Genomic DNA, 17,093 nt, shown 5'->3' with positions numbered 1-17,093 from the left:
TCGGAACATGTGATAAATATAATTTACGGCTTTTTCCCCCTCATGGTGGGGCTGGTGAGAGTGCTCCGTGGGTTTAATGAATGGCAGGTAGTGTAGGGAAAGGTTAATATCAGCCCAGAGCTCACACAACGCAGCGAAGGTCTCGCTGTTTAAAGCTACAGTCCTTGTGTTCAGTGAGGAGCTGTGTTTCCTCTGCTATTGAACAGAAAGGGTGAGAACCAGCAGCCGCCCCACCTCCATGAATTCAGTGAATTGATTTTTAGTACAGAGTTCTAGTGTCACGTGGTCAACTGGAATGTTTGTCCACGCAGAGAAACATTTCCAGGTTAAACACTGTTAGATAAGCTGTTGTAATATGCCAGTAGAGCTTTATGCAACGGTTTGCCTTCACATTACCATTTAATCAAAGGAAATCCTGCTTTTTTTCTGTGGTATTCTCAAATATTTAGTCCTCGAGTTCATGGCTTGTTGCGTAAAAGTCCCCACATGTTAGAAAATACCCACAAACACGGCATTTTCTTTGATTTCTGATTGGTACCTTACATGATTTTTACATATCAAAATGAATTACTTTGTGAGGACTGGTTCAAATGAAATCTACACCTCCTCCCTCACTGAAAATGTCTCCTCCCGCAGCCACTGGTGGTTAGTTTCAAACTCAGAACATGCATCATTCTGTGTTGGTACATGCAAACAGCCCAGAGAAGCAACTATGAAATGGGAATTTTAAAGAAACATACTTAAAAAACATGGAAAGCGAAATATCTTACTTTTCATGCTGATTTTTAGACAGCCCCTCCACTGCTGCTAAACCCAAATGCAATACTCACATAATATTGAAACCTTTAATTGGTATACTAAATGATCATATGTAGAGTCCATTTTTCATGCCTTTTGCCACCACTGCTCTCTGTCAAGGAAAGGAAAAAGAAATGAATGGAAGTCTCATGGGAGCCGGAGCTCAGCGGTAGCTGTGTGGCATTAAATTTTTACAGGCAGGAAGGGGAGATGTGGTTTATGGGCACCACAAATCTGGGCCTTTACACTCAATGAAAGCCCACAGTAAATATCAGCTTTATTCCTCTTAAAGAGCCCCACAGATTGTAAATGCTCATGGCTTTGAAGGCCAGGAGGTGCAAGGAAAATGTGTAGATGTGTGAGAAAGAGGAAAAGGGAGCGTGCAACTAAATATCATGGCGTGTGTTATATAGCACAGGGCAGTTTGTGTTTACTTAGAGCTGAATATGTGTTTATGATGGTTTTAAGAATTGGGAATCAGAGGATTATAGGGCAGATGATGTGACTGAATTACGCCAAATATGTGACATGTCACATTCAAATATTTTGAACAAACAGTGCATTTAAAGATGATCTATATTATGGAGGATACAAGCTGAAGTTCATAATTCTGACATATTCAGACAGGTGCTTCTGTCCTCGAGCACAAGTCACATGTAGTTAGAGAGCTAAGAATGCAAAAGAATGCAATGAAGTGAGCTGATCGCTGTTGGAACCACAGACACCTCCTGATTTGTGGTTGTATAATGGTCATGGCAATGCTGCTGAGTTCTGACGAGCGTGCCGGGCTGTGATTTGACCCGAAGCTGAATGTCACGCATCATAAAGCAGACCTGGGTGAGGCAGTAGGGGGTCTCTGTGAGAGTGTGTGTGGAACATGTGTACGTGCACTTTAAAGCAGGCGATATAGCACGGCATTTGGAAGCGTTGCAGTCATTGTGGTTTTTTTTACAAAAAACTTGCTGACTGGCCCACAAATTTAGTTGTTAAAACTCCGAAGGATCGAATTCTAATTTGAACTCCTAAATGTGTCATTTCTCTCTCTATCAACGTCTCTTCAACTTCTCATCGGGTCAGCCAATAAGCTTCATTCTCTCGATGGTGCTTTTCCTCTGTCCTTGGATATTTCCTGTATATAAACACTGCACACACTATAACAGTTCCACACAATGCAAAGTCGAGCGGAGTTTTCGTTAGAATAATTATAGGAAAAACCAACATTTTCCTACAGCTGCTGATCCAGGGCCAGGTCGAAGCCTCATTTGTGAAGTCTCCATACAGTAAATCTGTTGAATCCGAGTGCTCCTAGTGTTGAGGATGCTGGAAGGTCAGTCAGTCCAAAGGGGTGGGGGGGGCAGGACAAGCATGTGACCCTGCACCCTACCTCGTGTCACCTTACATGAAGCCACACGTGAATACATAGCAGCAAACACACCACTGACTGCACAGACAGGCACAAAAACAGTAAACTCTGCATTTCCACATTAGCAGACACCCATCGAACTGCCCTTCCTATTGCAGAGGAAGGAGCCCTAAACTAGGGAAACACCTGACTGTTTCCGACTGTTACAGTGGGTCCTTTGACCTCACCGCACCACTGACTGCTGCACTCTGTCTCACCTTCAGTTTACTTTCTGTTACAGAATTAACCCGTCGAATCAGACGACATGTTCAGGTTCTGTTGCAATAAAAAGGAAGAAGAAAAACCTCTGTCTTTCTTTATACTTATTAGATGTTGGTGTTTGGTGTATAAAGCGAATTATTGTGCTGGAGCAGCAGCACACATTTCACCGCAGGTGGTAGAAAATAAAGATCTCTCTCGGGCAGCGCGAGCGCCTTGCACGGTGTCCTTCTCCACGCCTCCTTATTTCTCCAGTCTGACTAAATCCAACTTTCTTTTCGTCTTTGTCTTTTTCTTCTTCTGTTTGAGACAAATCCAGCTAAAACACATGGGTCTGGGCAGTGCGGTCAATGTGTCTGTTAAAATGAAATTCAGCTTGATGATGAAATGTTAATGCAACCAGCGAGTCTTTGCTGTAATGAGTGGCTGCGTGGGTTTGGCCCTAAAACAGATAAACATCAGGTCAACGGTGCGTGTCTGTGAGTGTGTGTACGTCTATGTTCTGCAACTGCCACCAGTAATGAATGTTAGGCATACAGATGTAAGAACCAAGATCAATGACCCTTAAAATAATGTGTTTGTATATACTGTCGGTGTGTCTGTCTGTTTTTGGGGGGGGGGTGTGTGGTTGTGTATATTTGTCCCTCCGCCTCCAGCTGACTAAACAAGGCTGCTGTCAGTGAGTTGGTGAGGTGAGTGGTTGGGTGGTGGCTGTGACTGAGTGACAAATCTCAGACTGCGGTCTGACTCATGCTCTCTCTGACAGGCACACAAACGTGAAAACTTTGCTGGAAAAAAAAAAAGTCGCACGACGTAGTGGAATGAATGGCTCCTTGGATGAGTGAGTACGTTAAGAATCAAAGCTGTCAATTATTTTACTGTGACCTTGTTTTCTTTTCAAGCAAACTCTACAAGGCAAAACACAGAAAAACAGGCAGGATTTCCCCCCAAAACAGTTGAACGGTTTTAAAATTGATTTTACAGCGTGAGAATAAGCAGACTGACAATCAGCTGCAATTAAAATCGTGCCTGATGGATCTCTGAAGGCATAGAGGGGCCACCGAGAAGCTACACTGATGTTGATTTGTGTGGCTGTCAAGGGACAAATGCCTTCTGGAGGAGAACTGAGACCAAAACTCTTGCTATGAACTGCATTTTGTCCCTGTTATTGTCTCCCTTTTGGAGCTTGGTGATGAAAACATAATCAGAATAATCAAATCAATGAGGCCGGACAGAAAACATGAGTAAGAGGGAGCCCTTGAAACCTTAGGTGGAAAGTCTGTGTCACCATCTTGACATCAGTGTGGTGACCAGTGCCAGCAATGACCTCTTCAACTTTAAAAACCCAACCTATACCTGCCTGCAGGCAAGAGGCAAGGCGGCTGCAGAACAGAGCAGTGATAATTAGGAACAAACTGCACGGCAGGAGAGACAATAAACACAGCTGTCGCTGTCCCGCCACTTGTGTTGTATGCCAAGTAATATCCGAGTGCTGATGAATTCAATTAGTCGCGCGTTCAGATGCATGAGACGGCAGATGAATGTGAAGCACGTAGAGAGCAGCAACCGCTGGAATGAGCACTTGTGCCTGTGCTCCGGTTTACGCCCTCACGTGTCTCTCCACCCAGCGCATTACATGAGGCGTGTTTTGTTTTTCCTCTGCTCTGAGGGAAAATTGAATGTTCATTTTCAGCTGATTTGATTGTGCGTTTTTGCATCACCACCTACGCAAGGAAGAGTCTGATCACCATCACGCAGTCAGATGCATTTCAAACAAAGAGGGCCGAGTTGTGGTGATGCTGAGGGAAAGATGTAAAAACAGTCGATGTTTGACACTTAAAACCAAGACACAAATATCACCGTGGAGGAAATGTTGAGCATTGTATTATGGATCCTGCACACTTTACAAATTCATGCTAATCGTCCACTTTTATTCTGGCAGCTCATCATGAAGTAGAGTAAATGTTATTGATGTCATATTGATTCAGTTTCCTAAAGATCTCCGTTCTTCTGTTTCAGATTACAACAGCAGCGATCAGAAGACGGCGTGCAGAAGACATGAGCTGTACGTCAGCTTTCGAGAGCTGGGCTGGCAGGTAATTTCTCATCACCCACGTTTAGACAAATCCTTATGTAGGTTTGTAAGGTATTCATGGTCCTCAGCTTCTCTCGTTATGGGGCAGTTTTACTCTAACCAGTGTTTCAAGGTGATGTGCAGAATAATTTGACCACGTGAGCACAGAATTTTGGAGTGTTTTGTTCGTTCCTAAAGAATTAAACATTGAAAATCCCACTGACATCGATGTTCCGAGCCTTTATGAGACCTTCAGCTCAGCTTTGGCGCATCCCACTTCCCTCAGTGGTCTTTGAGATTCTACATCTTGACTGGAGTCCACCTGTGCCAGATACAATTAACTTAAACAAGAAGACCCACAGCTGTCTAAATAAGCTCTCACAGCTGATGGTGCATGTCAGTGAAAACAGGATGAGTACAAGAATTGTCAATAACCCTTTGAGGCAGAATTATGTCAAGGGGCAGATCTGTGCAGGAATACAAGAAGCACGACAGTCCTCATCCTGAAAAAGATGTTTGGAATCACCGACACTTACTGCCCCGTCAAATTTAATTATGAATAATGTGATGAAGGACCTCACCCAGACAGGTTACCAACAAACCAATCATCATCCTAACTGAGATCAAGAGTTATTTTATCAAGATGGGAGAACCTTACAGAAGAACAACCATTGGTGCAGCCCTCCAGCAATCAGGCCTTTATGGAAGTGCTCAGAGAGCTGATTCCCACTAAAAAGCACAATATAGTTAGATGGGACTTCACCTCAATAATATGATCCATACCAGTCTAGGATGGTGGTGGCTGCATCATCCTGTGGGGATGTTTTTCTGTGACAGACCGAGAGATTAGTCAGGGCAGAAGGAAAAGAAGAAAAATATAGAGCAATCCTGAGAGAAAACTTCTCATTTTTAAAGACAAAGACCTGAAGCAACTCAGGAAGAGCTTCGTTTGAACTTTGAAAGTCCTGGAGTCACCATGACAACTGCACCTGCACCCGAACCCAGTAGCCATCTCTGGAGAGTGAAAATGGCTGCGCAGTGACACTCCTCAACAAAACCTGATTGAGCTTGAATGCATCTTTCAAGAAGAAAGGGAGAAACTCTAAAAAGGAAGATGTTGAAAATGTGGTTGTTTTTAACAAGGTGCCTTCAATCAATCACTCAGTGAGGACCTGAGCACCAATGTGAATATTTAGTTATTTTTCATGAAATCGCAAAACACTCGAAAAACTGTTTTTGCTTCGCCATCGAGGAGACCTGTGAGTAAATTTATGAGAAAAAAAGAATTGATTACAGATTCCTCTGGAACATGGCAGAATGTGGGGAAATGTAAAGGTCGTGAAAACTTTCCGTTTAAACTGTAAGATTTAGTTTATTCGTCATTACACAAAGCAAGATTCTGTACAACGCCCAAAACAAAACGAAATCAATTAAGCAAACAGCCTGATCCTTTTTTTTTAGCTGGCAGTGTGTCAGCTGAACAGGGAAAAGTGGGAGGAGTTTGTATCTTCTCACATCATAAACAGGACTCTCGCAGGAGGATGAGTAACTTGCACAAGCAGGCAAAAGAGCGTCAGTTATAAGTAGCTGAGGGGGAGCAGACTCACGAGTTGGACTGCAGGTGTGTGTGACCACATGTTTAGAGGGAAAAGATAATGGAAATAAAGGAAAGGTCAGAGTTCGGTACATGTTGTCAAAAAAAAGCTGTTAGCGATTAACACAGCACTGACATCTAGAGGGGAAAATGCTACACACACAACAAACAATGCATCTGCTTTTCACACCTAACCAAACTCTAAGCCCGAGCTCCTAAGTGAACCCTTACCCTTACATTTGCATTATCTCTAAACCTTACCCCTCAATCTTACTTTGCAAACAGCTTCACGTTCCAACGAGGTGAGTAATAAATGGACAGGAAAAGAGCGAGAGAGAAAGAAAGGGACGGCGCACTACATAAAAACCAGAGAACAAGACAGACCGAGGTAAAACATGCTGATAATTCGTCAGAGGGAAACGGTCAAACACAGAAAGGAAGGAAGGATGAGAGAAGTATTGCTTCCCTGAGCGATTTCACAGACAGGCAGCATATATGAAGGAATTTGTCCTCAGAGACGCAGTTAACGCAGGTGGTCCTCTAAGTCAGGTGGCAGACTGGAGAACATGAATGCCACGTTTTATGCATGACTACCTGCCCCGACCAGGCAATAAAACTAACTTTAAAGAGTGATTTGCCTTGCTGCCCACTGTTAGAGCACAACTAGATAATGACGACGCCAACTGTATAACAAAAAAACTGTGTTCAACTATGTGCCTCTAAGGACTGGATCATTGCCCCTGAAGGCTACGCGGCCAACTACTGTGACGGAGAGTGTTCCTTCCCCCTAAATGCCCACATGAATGCCACCAATCACGCCATCGTGCAGACGCTGGTAAGACTAACACACAACGATTTGCCACATCTCAGTATGTATGTGTTTTCCAGACACAATGTAGAAGTCATTTTAGGTCTGTTTCCCTTCTCCAGAGGGTCAGTATGTGTGCGCATGTAGTTCATCTTGAGGAGGAAGGAGTTTTGCAGCAGTCTGCAGCAGGATGTCAAAGTGACCAATCACAGCACTGGGATGAAATCCAAATCACTTTGAAAATACATTTTTTAAGATGGGACTAAGCAGAGCTAAAATTATGTGACGAAAGGTCAACAACTGCACAGTTTACTTAAAGTGGCTCAACTGTCATTAGCACTAATAGATCTATCTTTTTGTGTAATAAAACAGCAAGTAAAAAGGAAGTAAAAATCTGGATATTCTGACCCTTGCTGTGTGCATTTTAAAATCTGTTTATTAAAAGTGCAGGAAGACACTGATGCTAATAACTTGTAAGAGAAACTTTTGCTTGCAGTGTGGTGTATTTTGAATGCAGATAGTGAGTCAGAACTATGATCCCTTGATTTCAGGTGCACCTGATGAACCCCGAGAATGTACCAAAGCCCTGCTGCGCCCCCACCAAACTCCACGCCATTTCAGTGCTCTACTTCGACGACAACTCCAACGTCATACTGAAGAAATACAAAAACATGGTGGTACGCGCCTGCGGCTGCCACTGACGCCACTGAGGACTGCTTGTGCTTCACTGAAAGTTGGATCAGGTTGACCTCGAGGAGTCGCCAGTTTCTTCAGCCTTAAAGAAACTGAGTGCTTTGACAGCCATTACGAACAGCTCAGAAAAAAAATTCCACCTTCTAACATCGCTAACCAGGCAGCGGAGAGGGGACCGTACAGAAATGATAAGACGGTTGCTGGCATCTACAGGCAGCTTCATTCTCTTGCAGTGTTGAGTTGGCTTTTCTGTTAGCTGTGGGCCGGAGCCTTCACTTCTTGGGTCTGCAACTGAGTCTATGACTGTGTGTGTGTGCGTGTGTGAATGCGTGTTTGGGGGGGGAGGAGCGTGTGTTTAAGTTTGTATAGTATATGTTTATTGAAGTGTGTTTAAATGCCTAACAGGCTACAGTACCTACCCCTCACTGAGAGGGTGAGTGCTAATTTAACTGTTGTGGGACCAGTCAGAACGCTGCTTTCTCTCCTGTCTCCTCTCCAACTAAGAAAAAGACAAAAAATGTGGATCAGTTATAAGAAGAGGTTGAAATACTGATGAAAAGCTTCTCTGCAACCAGTGGCTCTGTGAGGCTGATTCAGTAACCTGCTCATATGACAGAAAATTCATATAAATGGTATAAAAGTCAAGTCCTTTTTTTTTTTTTTTTTAGTGCAAATATTAATTCAAACAATTTGATACTAACTGAATGATACATTGGAGTCAGTACATTCATATTTCCTTCCCTCTTTGCAACTGTATTTTCTTCTCAAGCCATATTTGCTTTTCCCTAAATATAATATGGACTAAACCAAAGGCTGACCACAGGCTATTTTAGCAGTGCTCCGCTCCAAATAATCTGCTCCGTGTCAATATTTGCCAGGCTCAGGCTGAGCTGCGATTCACCAGGCTGGTTCAGCGTGATGCATGTTGTGGCTCAACTTGTGTTTTTCTCCAAAGAGCTGAAGAATACGGCCCTATCCCTCCGACAAGCCACAAATGTCCATTTCCATGTTGCTGCGCTCGCTGAGCTAACAAACTGTTCCGCCCATGACAACCCGTCAAGAGATTGAGGGAAAACATTTGGTCCAAAGCAGCCAGCAGGAAGGTTTCTGTCAGCTTTCTGAAGCCAGCCTCCTTTTGCTTTTTCAGCCCTGAGGGTGAAATTATGAGATTTGTGTCCAGTGTCTTTCCAGCTGAGTGCGTTACTGTGAGCCTCGAATGACATGGAATTTTTTTTTTTTTTTTACTTTTAGAGAATATATTTGAATGAAAAACTAATACCCATAACGATCAAAATACCTTACGTGCCTAACCGATCATAAATTACAAAATATACCTCTGGTAAGCTGCTGTTTACATTTGTGATTATGTTAAAAAACTGTTTTTGTAAATACTTGTACATTTCTCCGCTTATTTATTGCACCTTTTATTAAAAAGAAAAAAGAAAAAAAAAACAGCACTTTATTAACACAGATGCAAGAACAAAAAAAAAATGGATACAAACTTGTTTTTGAAAAAAATTTATTATGAAATCTCATGTTACAACTTGCCATTATTCACTTTTTGTACAAAATCTGTGGGTCGAGCACGACCCACGAGCCATGAAAAGGGAAAAAAAAAGACAAAAGAAAGAAATACTTCTGTCACTGGAGTTCTTTAGACCGTGTGCTATCCATAAAAAATGTTACTGACCAAAAACAACCTGAAACTGCTGTGTCTGTGTGTACCGGGCTGGAAAACGAAGTGTTGACCTGCATCACGAGGCACACTTTTTTTCTCTCTCACATAACCTGGGTCAAAGAGCATCTGCAGTGGAACGGGCCGTACAGATGAATGGCGTTTATTACACCGAAGAGAGAGAGAAGACAAAAGAAGAAGCAATTGCACGTCGTGACAAATTAACTTTTCTCAGCCTGTAGCTGGTAAATCTCCAAAAACTGATGATATTTCTTGACTGGTGGCTTCAGTTTGATTAGGTTTTAACCCCCCAAAAAAATCATTGTAACCAGAACGCCACACCTACAGAGCATCTATTTTGTTGGATGTTTCAAGTGCTTCGAGAGGTTGATCTCAGACTGGAAACCCAAAAAGATGATATGATGCCCCCGAGCGCCTGATGGCTCTTCTCAGTACGGATGTAAGTGGCCCAACTATCATGTCTCACTCCACCTCGTTTACTGGTTTTCAAAAGATCTCAAACATGATCCTGGGCCCATTTTTTTTTTCTTCTTAATATATCAAGACAGTCCAGTTTTAAAAGAGACTTACAGCCACAACAAATGAGCAAAGTGCAGTTTGACGACTCGTCCTATTAAACAGAAGTGGTACCAATTCTGAGCAAGTTCAGTGATAGAGGATGGGGGCAGCGTGGTCCAGGCCTGAGACCCTGAATGCTTGAAAGACTAAAGGAGGATGACCGATTAAGATCACAGGAGACAGAGACGTTTGTTTTTTTTTTTTTAAACAACAAGCCTTCACCGGACTCCTGTGATAAGAACGCTGCCTCCATCGCCACTTCTTCCGAGTCTGCATGGGAGTGTCCCTGAGAGTTAAGTCAGATAGGCCATAAGTGGACATGAAGTGCTCACAACTTAACACTCAACCTCGCGTTTTCTTTTGCAGTCTTTTGCGTGATTGTGCCTTTACGGTAATGGCTTACAATTTAAGATCAGATCCGTTGTATAAAATTCAGCATTGAAAAAAGTCAAATGGCTATAGTCAGAAACGGCAGATTATCTTTTTTTTTCTTTTTTAAACATGCAGAAACTGTTGTGCACAGAGTTTTGAGTTATCAATTGAGAAGAGCCTCGCAGTGGTTGTCAGACATTCACCGATGCACCCAACCGAGACCAACGCGACCTCCGAAGTTTGTCGGTTTGGGCAACAGCAACGAGAAATACGTTCACATTCAAAACGCTCTGCTCAATTATTCTGTCCTTAAAACACAGGAGGCACAACAGACTGCGTCGGTCCGCCGTTGGCTGACTCCTTTCTGAAGAAAACCCGAGTGGAGAGAGAAAGATTGATTCGTCTGCTGGTGTCCCACTGGCCAGATATGCAGTGTGGGCAAGTAGAATGGAGAGTGAGCGCAGGCCTGTCCGCTTCTACAGCTCGTCCCTCGCCTGCCTCATCACGAAGCTGTGCAGGCTCTCCAAGTCCCGCCCGCCGTGATGCTCATCGCCCTGCTCCCCGGCTCTGAAGATGATCAAGGTGGGGTAACCCCGCACCTGAGGAAAGAGGACACAACACTTCAACTCCACATGCTTTATCACGCTTCAGAACCAATTCATTCCAATGTAGCTCGCAGTGTTGCTGGATCCAGAAAGATGTGGAAATCTGGGCTAAAATGGTGAAATTCTTGTTTGACATCTGTTGCTCGCACCTCATGAAGACACGGTCATGATTTTTAAATATGTTGCTAAATAACAGGGGGACAAAAAGTACTTCAAACATAGCAGGTGTATTGCTGGGAACTAGAGGAAGTGCGGTGCTGTTTAAAACATTTGGATGAGCAGTTCACATATTTTGGCTTAAAGCTTTCCGTTGCGCTTTCATAACTACCTTCTGCCTGCATGCGAGGGGTTTATGGGACATCTGTAAATTCTAGAGTCCAGAGTTGGTGTTTCTGGCCTCACACTCCCAATTCTAAAGCCCCCGTCAACATAAGGTGACACCGTATCCAATTACTATACAATGCAAGCTCAAAGTGTGTGCCAGCATTCCTCGACCCTTCAGGATTTCAGTCCGTGGCATTTCAGTCGTCTAATTAAAGCAACATGGCGGCTGTATTATTTTATGGCTGTGAAATAAATTCTCATCTTAGATTTATCGTGTGCAGTATAACCCACTTTATCTTGTGGAACTAAAACGACGGAGGGGTACGTGAGACGGAGTCAGAGGGCAACGGGTTCATATTATGGGCACGTGGCGTTGCAGTGTGGGGACACGCTTACAGAGTACTTGTTGCAGAGTGTGCGCTCCACAGTGCAGTCCACTTTGGCAATCTTGACATCAGTGAGGCCGGGAAACTCCTTATTGGAAAGATCCTCCCATGTTGGGGCGAGATTCTTGCAGTGGCCGCACCTGCGGGGCAGGGTAACGCAAAAGTTCCGTTAATATTGTGCGTCTGTTGTATTGGGAAAGGGTCAGAAGACAGAAAAGTGCTACTTGATGGTGGACTTGGCTTTATCGGGGTGATGGAATTTACACGGTACCATAAACACAACTTGTTCATTTTATAAGAACATTTATTCTACATCTCCACAGGGTTATTTGTCCACTTTCCCTCCGATGATGACCTTACCATGGAGCGTAGAATTTGATAAAGGTGAAGCCCTTCGCTACTGTCTCGTCAAAGTTGTTCTCAGTCAGGACCAACACGCTGGACTGCAGACAGGGAGGAGACAGGAACGTACACTTTAATCATCAGCGCGGCATTCATTCTTCTACAGGAGATGGTGAGAGTTTATGAGCTATGTGCAACCCACGTAAAAGTCATTTACAGAACACACAACACATTGATGAAGGTGAACAGTTGCTGGGATGCGGTAAGTTCTCACAACCATAGCGGTTAGGCGGGAAACAAGTTCGGGGATCTACTGTGTTTGCAGGTGTTGGGTCCATCCCAGGGAGAGCTACTCTTTACAGCTGCTCATGCTGCTCACCTCTAAAGGTGCCCATCAAAGAATGAATGAGCTCGAAACCTCAAATTCACGATTAGATTCCCGTTGTGCATGTTGTCAAATAGGGTGTCGAAACCCCATAAAGTGTGATAGAAACCATGAATGATGATGTTTGTGTGCAGCTGCAGTTAAATCTACGAACACACCTTTGCTTCCTCTTTGGCTGGCTCCTCAGTAGGGATCTCGTTTGTTTTCTGGTCCTCACTTGGGTCCTGCTCCTTCTCCTCAGTGAGCGCAGCCTTCAGCTGATTGTCCACAAAGTCTTTGAAAGAGTCCAGGTCTCTCTTTCCTTTGTACTGTTCCGTCTGCAAAAAGCCACAATCAAACCCATAATTCAGTGCTTTATTGCAGCTCATGTTACTGCAGGGAGCATTCTGAATTTCTTAAGAAGTGGGCTGTTAAATAGAGCAGCTGTGAAATCACCGGTCGTAACAAGTAAAACAGGAGGGCTGAACTTCTGGGAAAACTGAACTTGTTCAATACCTTCTGTCCGTTATGGAAGAAGAGCAGCGTGGGATATCCCCTCACGCCGTTATCAGAGCACACCTCGTAGTGCTGGGTGCAGTCCACCTAGGGCATAAGCAAATGGACTTGTGTTGTTAAACTGGAATGACATCGATGCAAACACTGAGCCTGTGAGGTGTTTGACAACTCAGTATGCAAACATGCAGCTCGTCTTATGATACACATCCTGCTCCGTCAGGCAGATAGCAGGATGACTGCACCAGTAGAGCAAAGTGCCTCGCACTAAAGAGAGCAAAAGTAACATCGCTATAAGAGCTTTTAAGATAATGTGGGCCACAAACGGACCATAAACATGTAGTAGAACAAAAAGTGGGGGGGAAAGGTCAACTTTTTCAAGGAAATAAAAAGACATGTCATATTATCTGTTGTTTTACTTTTTCAAATGCGATTGACATGTGTAGAATAAGAAGCTCGAGAGCACATTGTGCTACGAGAGACGCACCTTTCCGATCTTTACATCATCGGAGTGCTCAAAGGTGGTTGCCAGCTGTTCCCAGGTCGGTGCCATGGCTTTGCAGTGGCCACACCAGGGTGCAAAGAACTTCACAAAATGGGCACCTGGACGCGTAGGAGGAAATCCAGAAAGGAAGAAAATGACGAGGAAAGAAAAACATACGTAGAACATAAAAATACCCACAGGTGTGTGTTCCAAGGTTCAGAGTTTTGATGTGACTAATGTAAAAAGTCGAGCCGCTATGAACTCAACACAAGTGAAAACATACACCTCGAGATGTGAAGGTGGGACCTATAAACACTGTGTTCAAAAATGTCCGTCATATCCTGCCTTTTCTCATATCCAAACAAGAAATCATTTATTTTTATTCAAAACCAAAATATTCCAACTCCAGCGGAGCCCGAGAGGCGTAATTTCGCTCAGACAGTTATCCTGAGCGCTGTTTATTTTCGCATTCTGACACCCCAGAAAGGTGAGCTGACGGCACACGAGGGCTTTACAGCCGCTTCGTGCTGACCGAGCCTGTGTTGAAATGTCAGTTATGTAAATGAGGGCAATGAGGTGTTTCCATGCTCCAATGATGGATGCAGAAGGATTTCAGTTTTCAGTGTGGCTGAAAACTGAAAGAACATTCAAACACTGGAACGAAACAGAAACTACCCATCTGTTAAGGCAGGATGCAGCTGCAGAAACACACGAGATGGGCTTAACCTTGTAACCTGTGAGACTTACGACGGCCTTTTGATGGGACATTTGAACACTTTTACCTTTAGATATGTGGTCCTTGAAGCTGAGGGCAGTGAGCTCATACATGCCCTGTTTAGGCTCGGGGGCTTTAGGAGGTTCCTGTTCGCTCTCTGGTTCCTGGAGGGAAAACGACAACAAAGTAAGTGTGAGCAGCATTCTTAATGCTAATCATTACCCGTTTGCAGACATGAGCAGATAAATGAATAAATAACCCACCGAAGGCTCCTCCTGGAGGATCTTCAGCATCCATGTCTCCAGAGACTGTAGGTCTCTGGGACCCTGGTACTTAACCGCTTCCTGGTCAGGCTTAAAGAACTTCAGTCTACACATAATAAACAAAAAAAAAAAAACATGGTTTTAAATAGCACCCATTTGTGACATGATTCAGCAGAAAAGCTTGGAAAAGCCCAAGTCTATCATCTTTCCAGACTCAATGACTCAGTAGTATTTAGTTATAAAAAAACATTCAGTAAATCATTACTCAAAGACTGCTGTGTGCAGTGTGAAGTCAGCAACTTCCAAGACGTAGGAGGACCCACCGTTAAGATACTGGCAGAATATTTAACTAAATGCAGGTCAATATGTCACACCTGTCAGTCGGAACACCTGTTGTTCATTTCTACTGAACGTTGCAGTGAAGGGACCCCTGAACTCTTATATATTAAAGACATTCTGCATCTTCTAACCTTCTCTGTGGGAGATCACGGTACATGCAAGTAGAGCTGAACAGACGCCTTTAAGTCACTTGAACAGTGATTTTGTCAGATGATGCCGGGGGTTAGAAAAATGGGATTTTATCAGAGCAGAGCGGCAGCCCAAAAATGCTTCAAGTAACCTTGAGTTGACACACAGCCTTTACAAAGAAAGAAGCTGGAAGGGTGGAACTTTCGAGTATGTACAGAGCTCCTCGGCCCATTTGGGGCCTACTAACCGCATCATCTGGGTGTGTTCGTCCGCGTTTGAGAAGCTCGATTTCATACGACCATCTCCCACTATTCACTCCCATGTATGCCCAGATTTGTTTAATGCTGCTGAGCTAATGCACCTTTTCTCAGGACGTACCACACTGTTGACTTGGCCTCCTTCAGCTTACATTTGCTATGCAATCGTAACTTGAATACGTTTTGGTAAACAGCTAAAATAAAAACCTGTCCCAACATTCCCAGAGCTGGCAGCAAGGCTGTAAATTGACCTAATCAAGGCGAAACTAATATATTGATAAGGACTAGAATTAAGAAGGCTCGCAAGTTGATGCTACTCCAGCACTTACGTCGGGTAACCTCTGATACCGTGATCGTTGGAGCAGAACTTGGTGTCCTGGACGCAGTCCACTTTCACCACATATGCAGGGGGCTCATCCATGCTGTTATATTTGTCTGCCAGTTCATTCCATGTTGGCTGCAATCTCTGGCAATGGCCGCACCTGGACACAACAGTGGTACACATCGTCAGTCTACAATGTTAATTACAAATTAAAAAAAAAACAAAACACTGTTACATGCTTGGATCTGCCTGTCCTTTGTTTGTCCAAACCAAACTGCAAATGACATGTAGAATTTTGAGAATTTTTGACTCGTTTCACAAAGATTATATGACGGTTTATTTTTAATATGGAAGACGTTCAATTAAAATGATAAATCCCTTAGTAATTTTCTCTGAAGTGATCCTACAGATGAGCAAGCAAACTAATAATGAGAGGTAATTTATTTTTATTTTTTTTAAGTATCCATCCATCATGATGCATTTTGACTCGACCATCTGCAAGTTCTGAAGGTTATGTTAAGAGAGGGAAAATAACATTTATGGATCTCAACAAGCTGTGCCTGCATTTCTTTCTTTAGGATAAGGTGAAACATGTCCAGTGTTTGGTTCTGACCCAACTCTAACATTGACTAAAAGTATGTCAGAATTTCCTCTATATTGTTCAGGGATCAATTAAGGAGGAACACAAACGCACTGTATGAACTTAAAGTGTGACATAATCCATAACAAAGACTCATTTCAAGTTGGGAGGCAAAAGACTGGGTAAGCGCATCTCTGTTTTAAATTTGCATTACATCATCCAGGACCTCTGGAGGTCTGTGAATCCCGGTTTTGAAACCACTGACATAACATTAGTCAATCAGTGCTTGCCACGTAAGCACAGCTTCCCAGTCTACAACTTTGAGTTGTTACTAAATATTAATCCTGTGTGGCTTGGAATGATTGACTGTATAAAGCAGACAGTTGAACATTACCTGCATTTTTTTTTTTACAAAGAACTGCCAACGCAAGAAAAGTGTGAGCACCATAAACATTGAGGCTTACGTACACAAAGTGCTTCAATCCGTTAAGCTGCTATTTGGCTATGCTAGTTAGCAGCTAAGCTAACCGCACCGGTTTTCTGAAAGGAATGAGCGAGGTACCCAGCTAGCTGGCGTGCTAACTAGCTTGTTTGCTAATACGCCGGTCAACTAACTGGAACAGGCAGGGTTTTTTCCTGCTTTCAGTTTTAATGAAGGTAAAGTCAAGACAAACTAAGGTTATTATCATGCAATTTATTTAACGTCACTTGGAAGAACTTGGTAACTGTTCACTTACCATGGAGCGTAAAACATGACAAAGTGCGGTGCCGTGGGTATTGCCTCGTTGAACATCTCCACCGTATATGTGTGCTTGGCATGCTCATCTTCTTCTGCATCGACGTCGCAAAACACACCAGCAAACAATAACGACAAATAGAGAAAATACAGCATAAAAGGCGAACAATTCAGTGCAGAAGCCATGGTGAATCTCGGTAGGTGGACAGTGTCCCGGCTGCTGACGAGAAAGGAGCGACTTTCAACGAGCACGCCCCTCTGCAGCCTCTGTTTAAAGGAACGTGGACTCTGGATGGGCCGCAAGCTGGTTGCGCTCACTGAACTTGTATGAGGGTAAGCAGTCACAATGTTGTGCAGATCTGTGGCAGCCGGCAAAGCGCTTTTATAACCCTTTTCAACGTGACAGATTCAAATGAGTGCAATTTGAATTTGGTAAACGATTTTACTGGAGGGGATTTTGCACGTTTCCTCAGTTATAGACGACCAAAGAAGTATACTAAAGAAGATGTATTGGATCATT

At 43.5% G+C, this 17,093-nt stretch overlaps 2 protein-coding genes across 2 annotated transcripts in view; one reads left to right on the top strand and one right to left on the bottom strand.

Moving 5' to 3' along the window:
* The window catches only part of bmp6 (bone morphogenetic protein 6), a 45,411-nt gene extending 36,381 nt beyond the window's left edge, over positions 1 to 9,030 (top strand). Inside the window, exons 5-7 of the mRNA XM_072378305.1 lie at positions 4,439 to 4,515; positions 6,812 to 6,922; positions 7,447 to 9,030. Of these exons, the coding sequence (XP_072234406.1) occupies positions 4,439 to 4,515; positions 6,812 to 6,922; positions 7,447 to 7,596 (338 nt within the window). The 3' untranslated portion in view covers positions 7,597 to 9,030. The remainder of the gene's footprint in view (positions 1 to 4,438; positions 4,516 to 6,811; positions 6,923 to 7,446) is intronic.
* A 64-nt stretch (positions 9,031 to 9,094) lies between these two features.
* Positions 9,095 to 16,845, bottom strand: txndc5 (thioredoxin domain containing 5). The gene is made up of 10 exons (XM_072378308.1): positions 16,575 to 16,845; positions 15,265 to 15,417; positions 14,211 to 14,316; positions 14,015 to 14,111; positions 13,236 to 13,351; positions 12,752 to 12,838; positions 12,415 to 12,573; positions 11,890 to 11,972; positions 11,540 to 11,669; positions 9,095 to 10,813 (listed from the first exon to the last, which is right to left on the bottom strand). The coding sequence occupies exons 1-10, from the start codon at positions 16,757 to 16,759 to the stop codon at positions 10,691 to 10,693; spliced, it is 1,239 nt and encodes a 412-aa protein (XP_072234409.1). The 5' UTR covers positions 16,760 to 16,845; the 3' UTR covers positions 9,095 to 10,690.
* Between the last annotated feature and the right edge of the window lie 248 nt (positions 16,846 to 17,093).

Source organism: Leuresthes tenuis, unplaced genomic scaffold (assembly GCF_036924035.1).
Source record: "Leuresthes tenuis unplaced genomic scaffold, fLeuTen1.0.hap1 SCAF_24, whole genome shotgun sequence".
NCBI classification, from domain to species: domain Eukaryota; kingdom Metazoa; phylum Chordata; class Actinopteri; order Atheriniformes; family Atherinopsidae; genus Leuresthes; species Leuresthes tenuis.
Note: the sequence above shows the minus strand (reverse complement) of the source record. Positions and strands in the feature narration are given on the sequence as shown.

Excerpts from the sequence above, each read along its gene's own strand:
- txndc5 (XM_072378308.1), bottom strand. The coding sequence starts at position 16,759 with ATGGCTTCTGCACTGAATTGTTCGCCTTTTATGCTGTATTTTCTCTAT. Across the intron at positions 13,352-14,014 it reads CAAGGACCACATATCTAAAG|GTGCCCATTTTGTGAAGTTC; the intron begins GTAAAAGTGTTC and ends CTACGCGTCCAG. Across the intron at positions 12,839-13,235 it reads ATGATGTAAAGATCGGAAAG|GTGGACTGCACCCAGCACTA; the intron begins GTGCGTCTCTCG and ends CTTATGCCCTAG.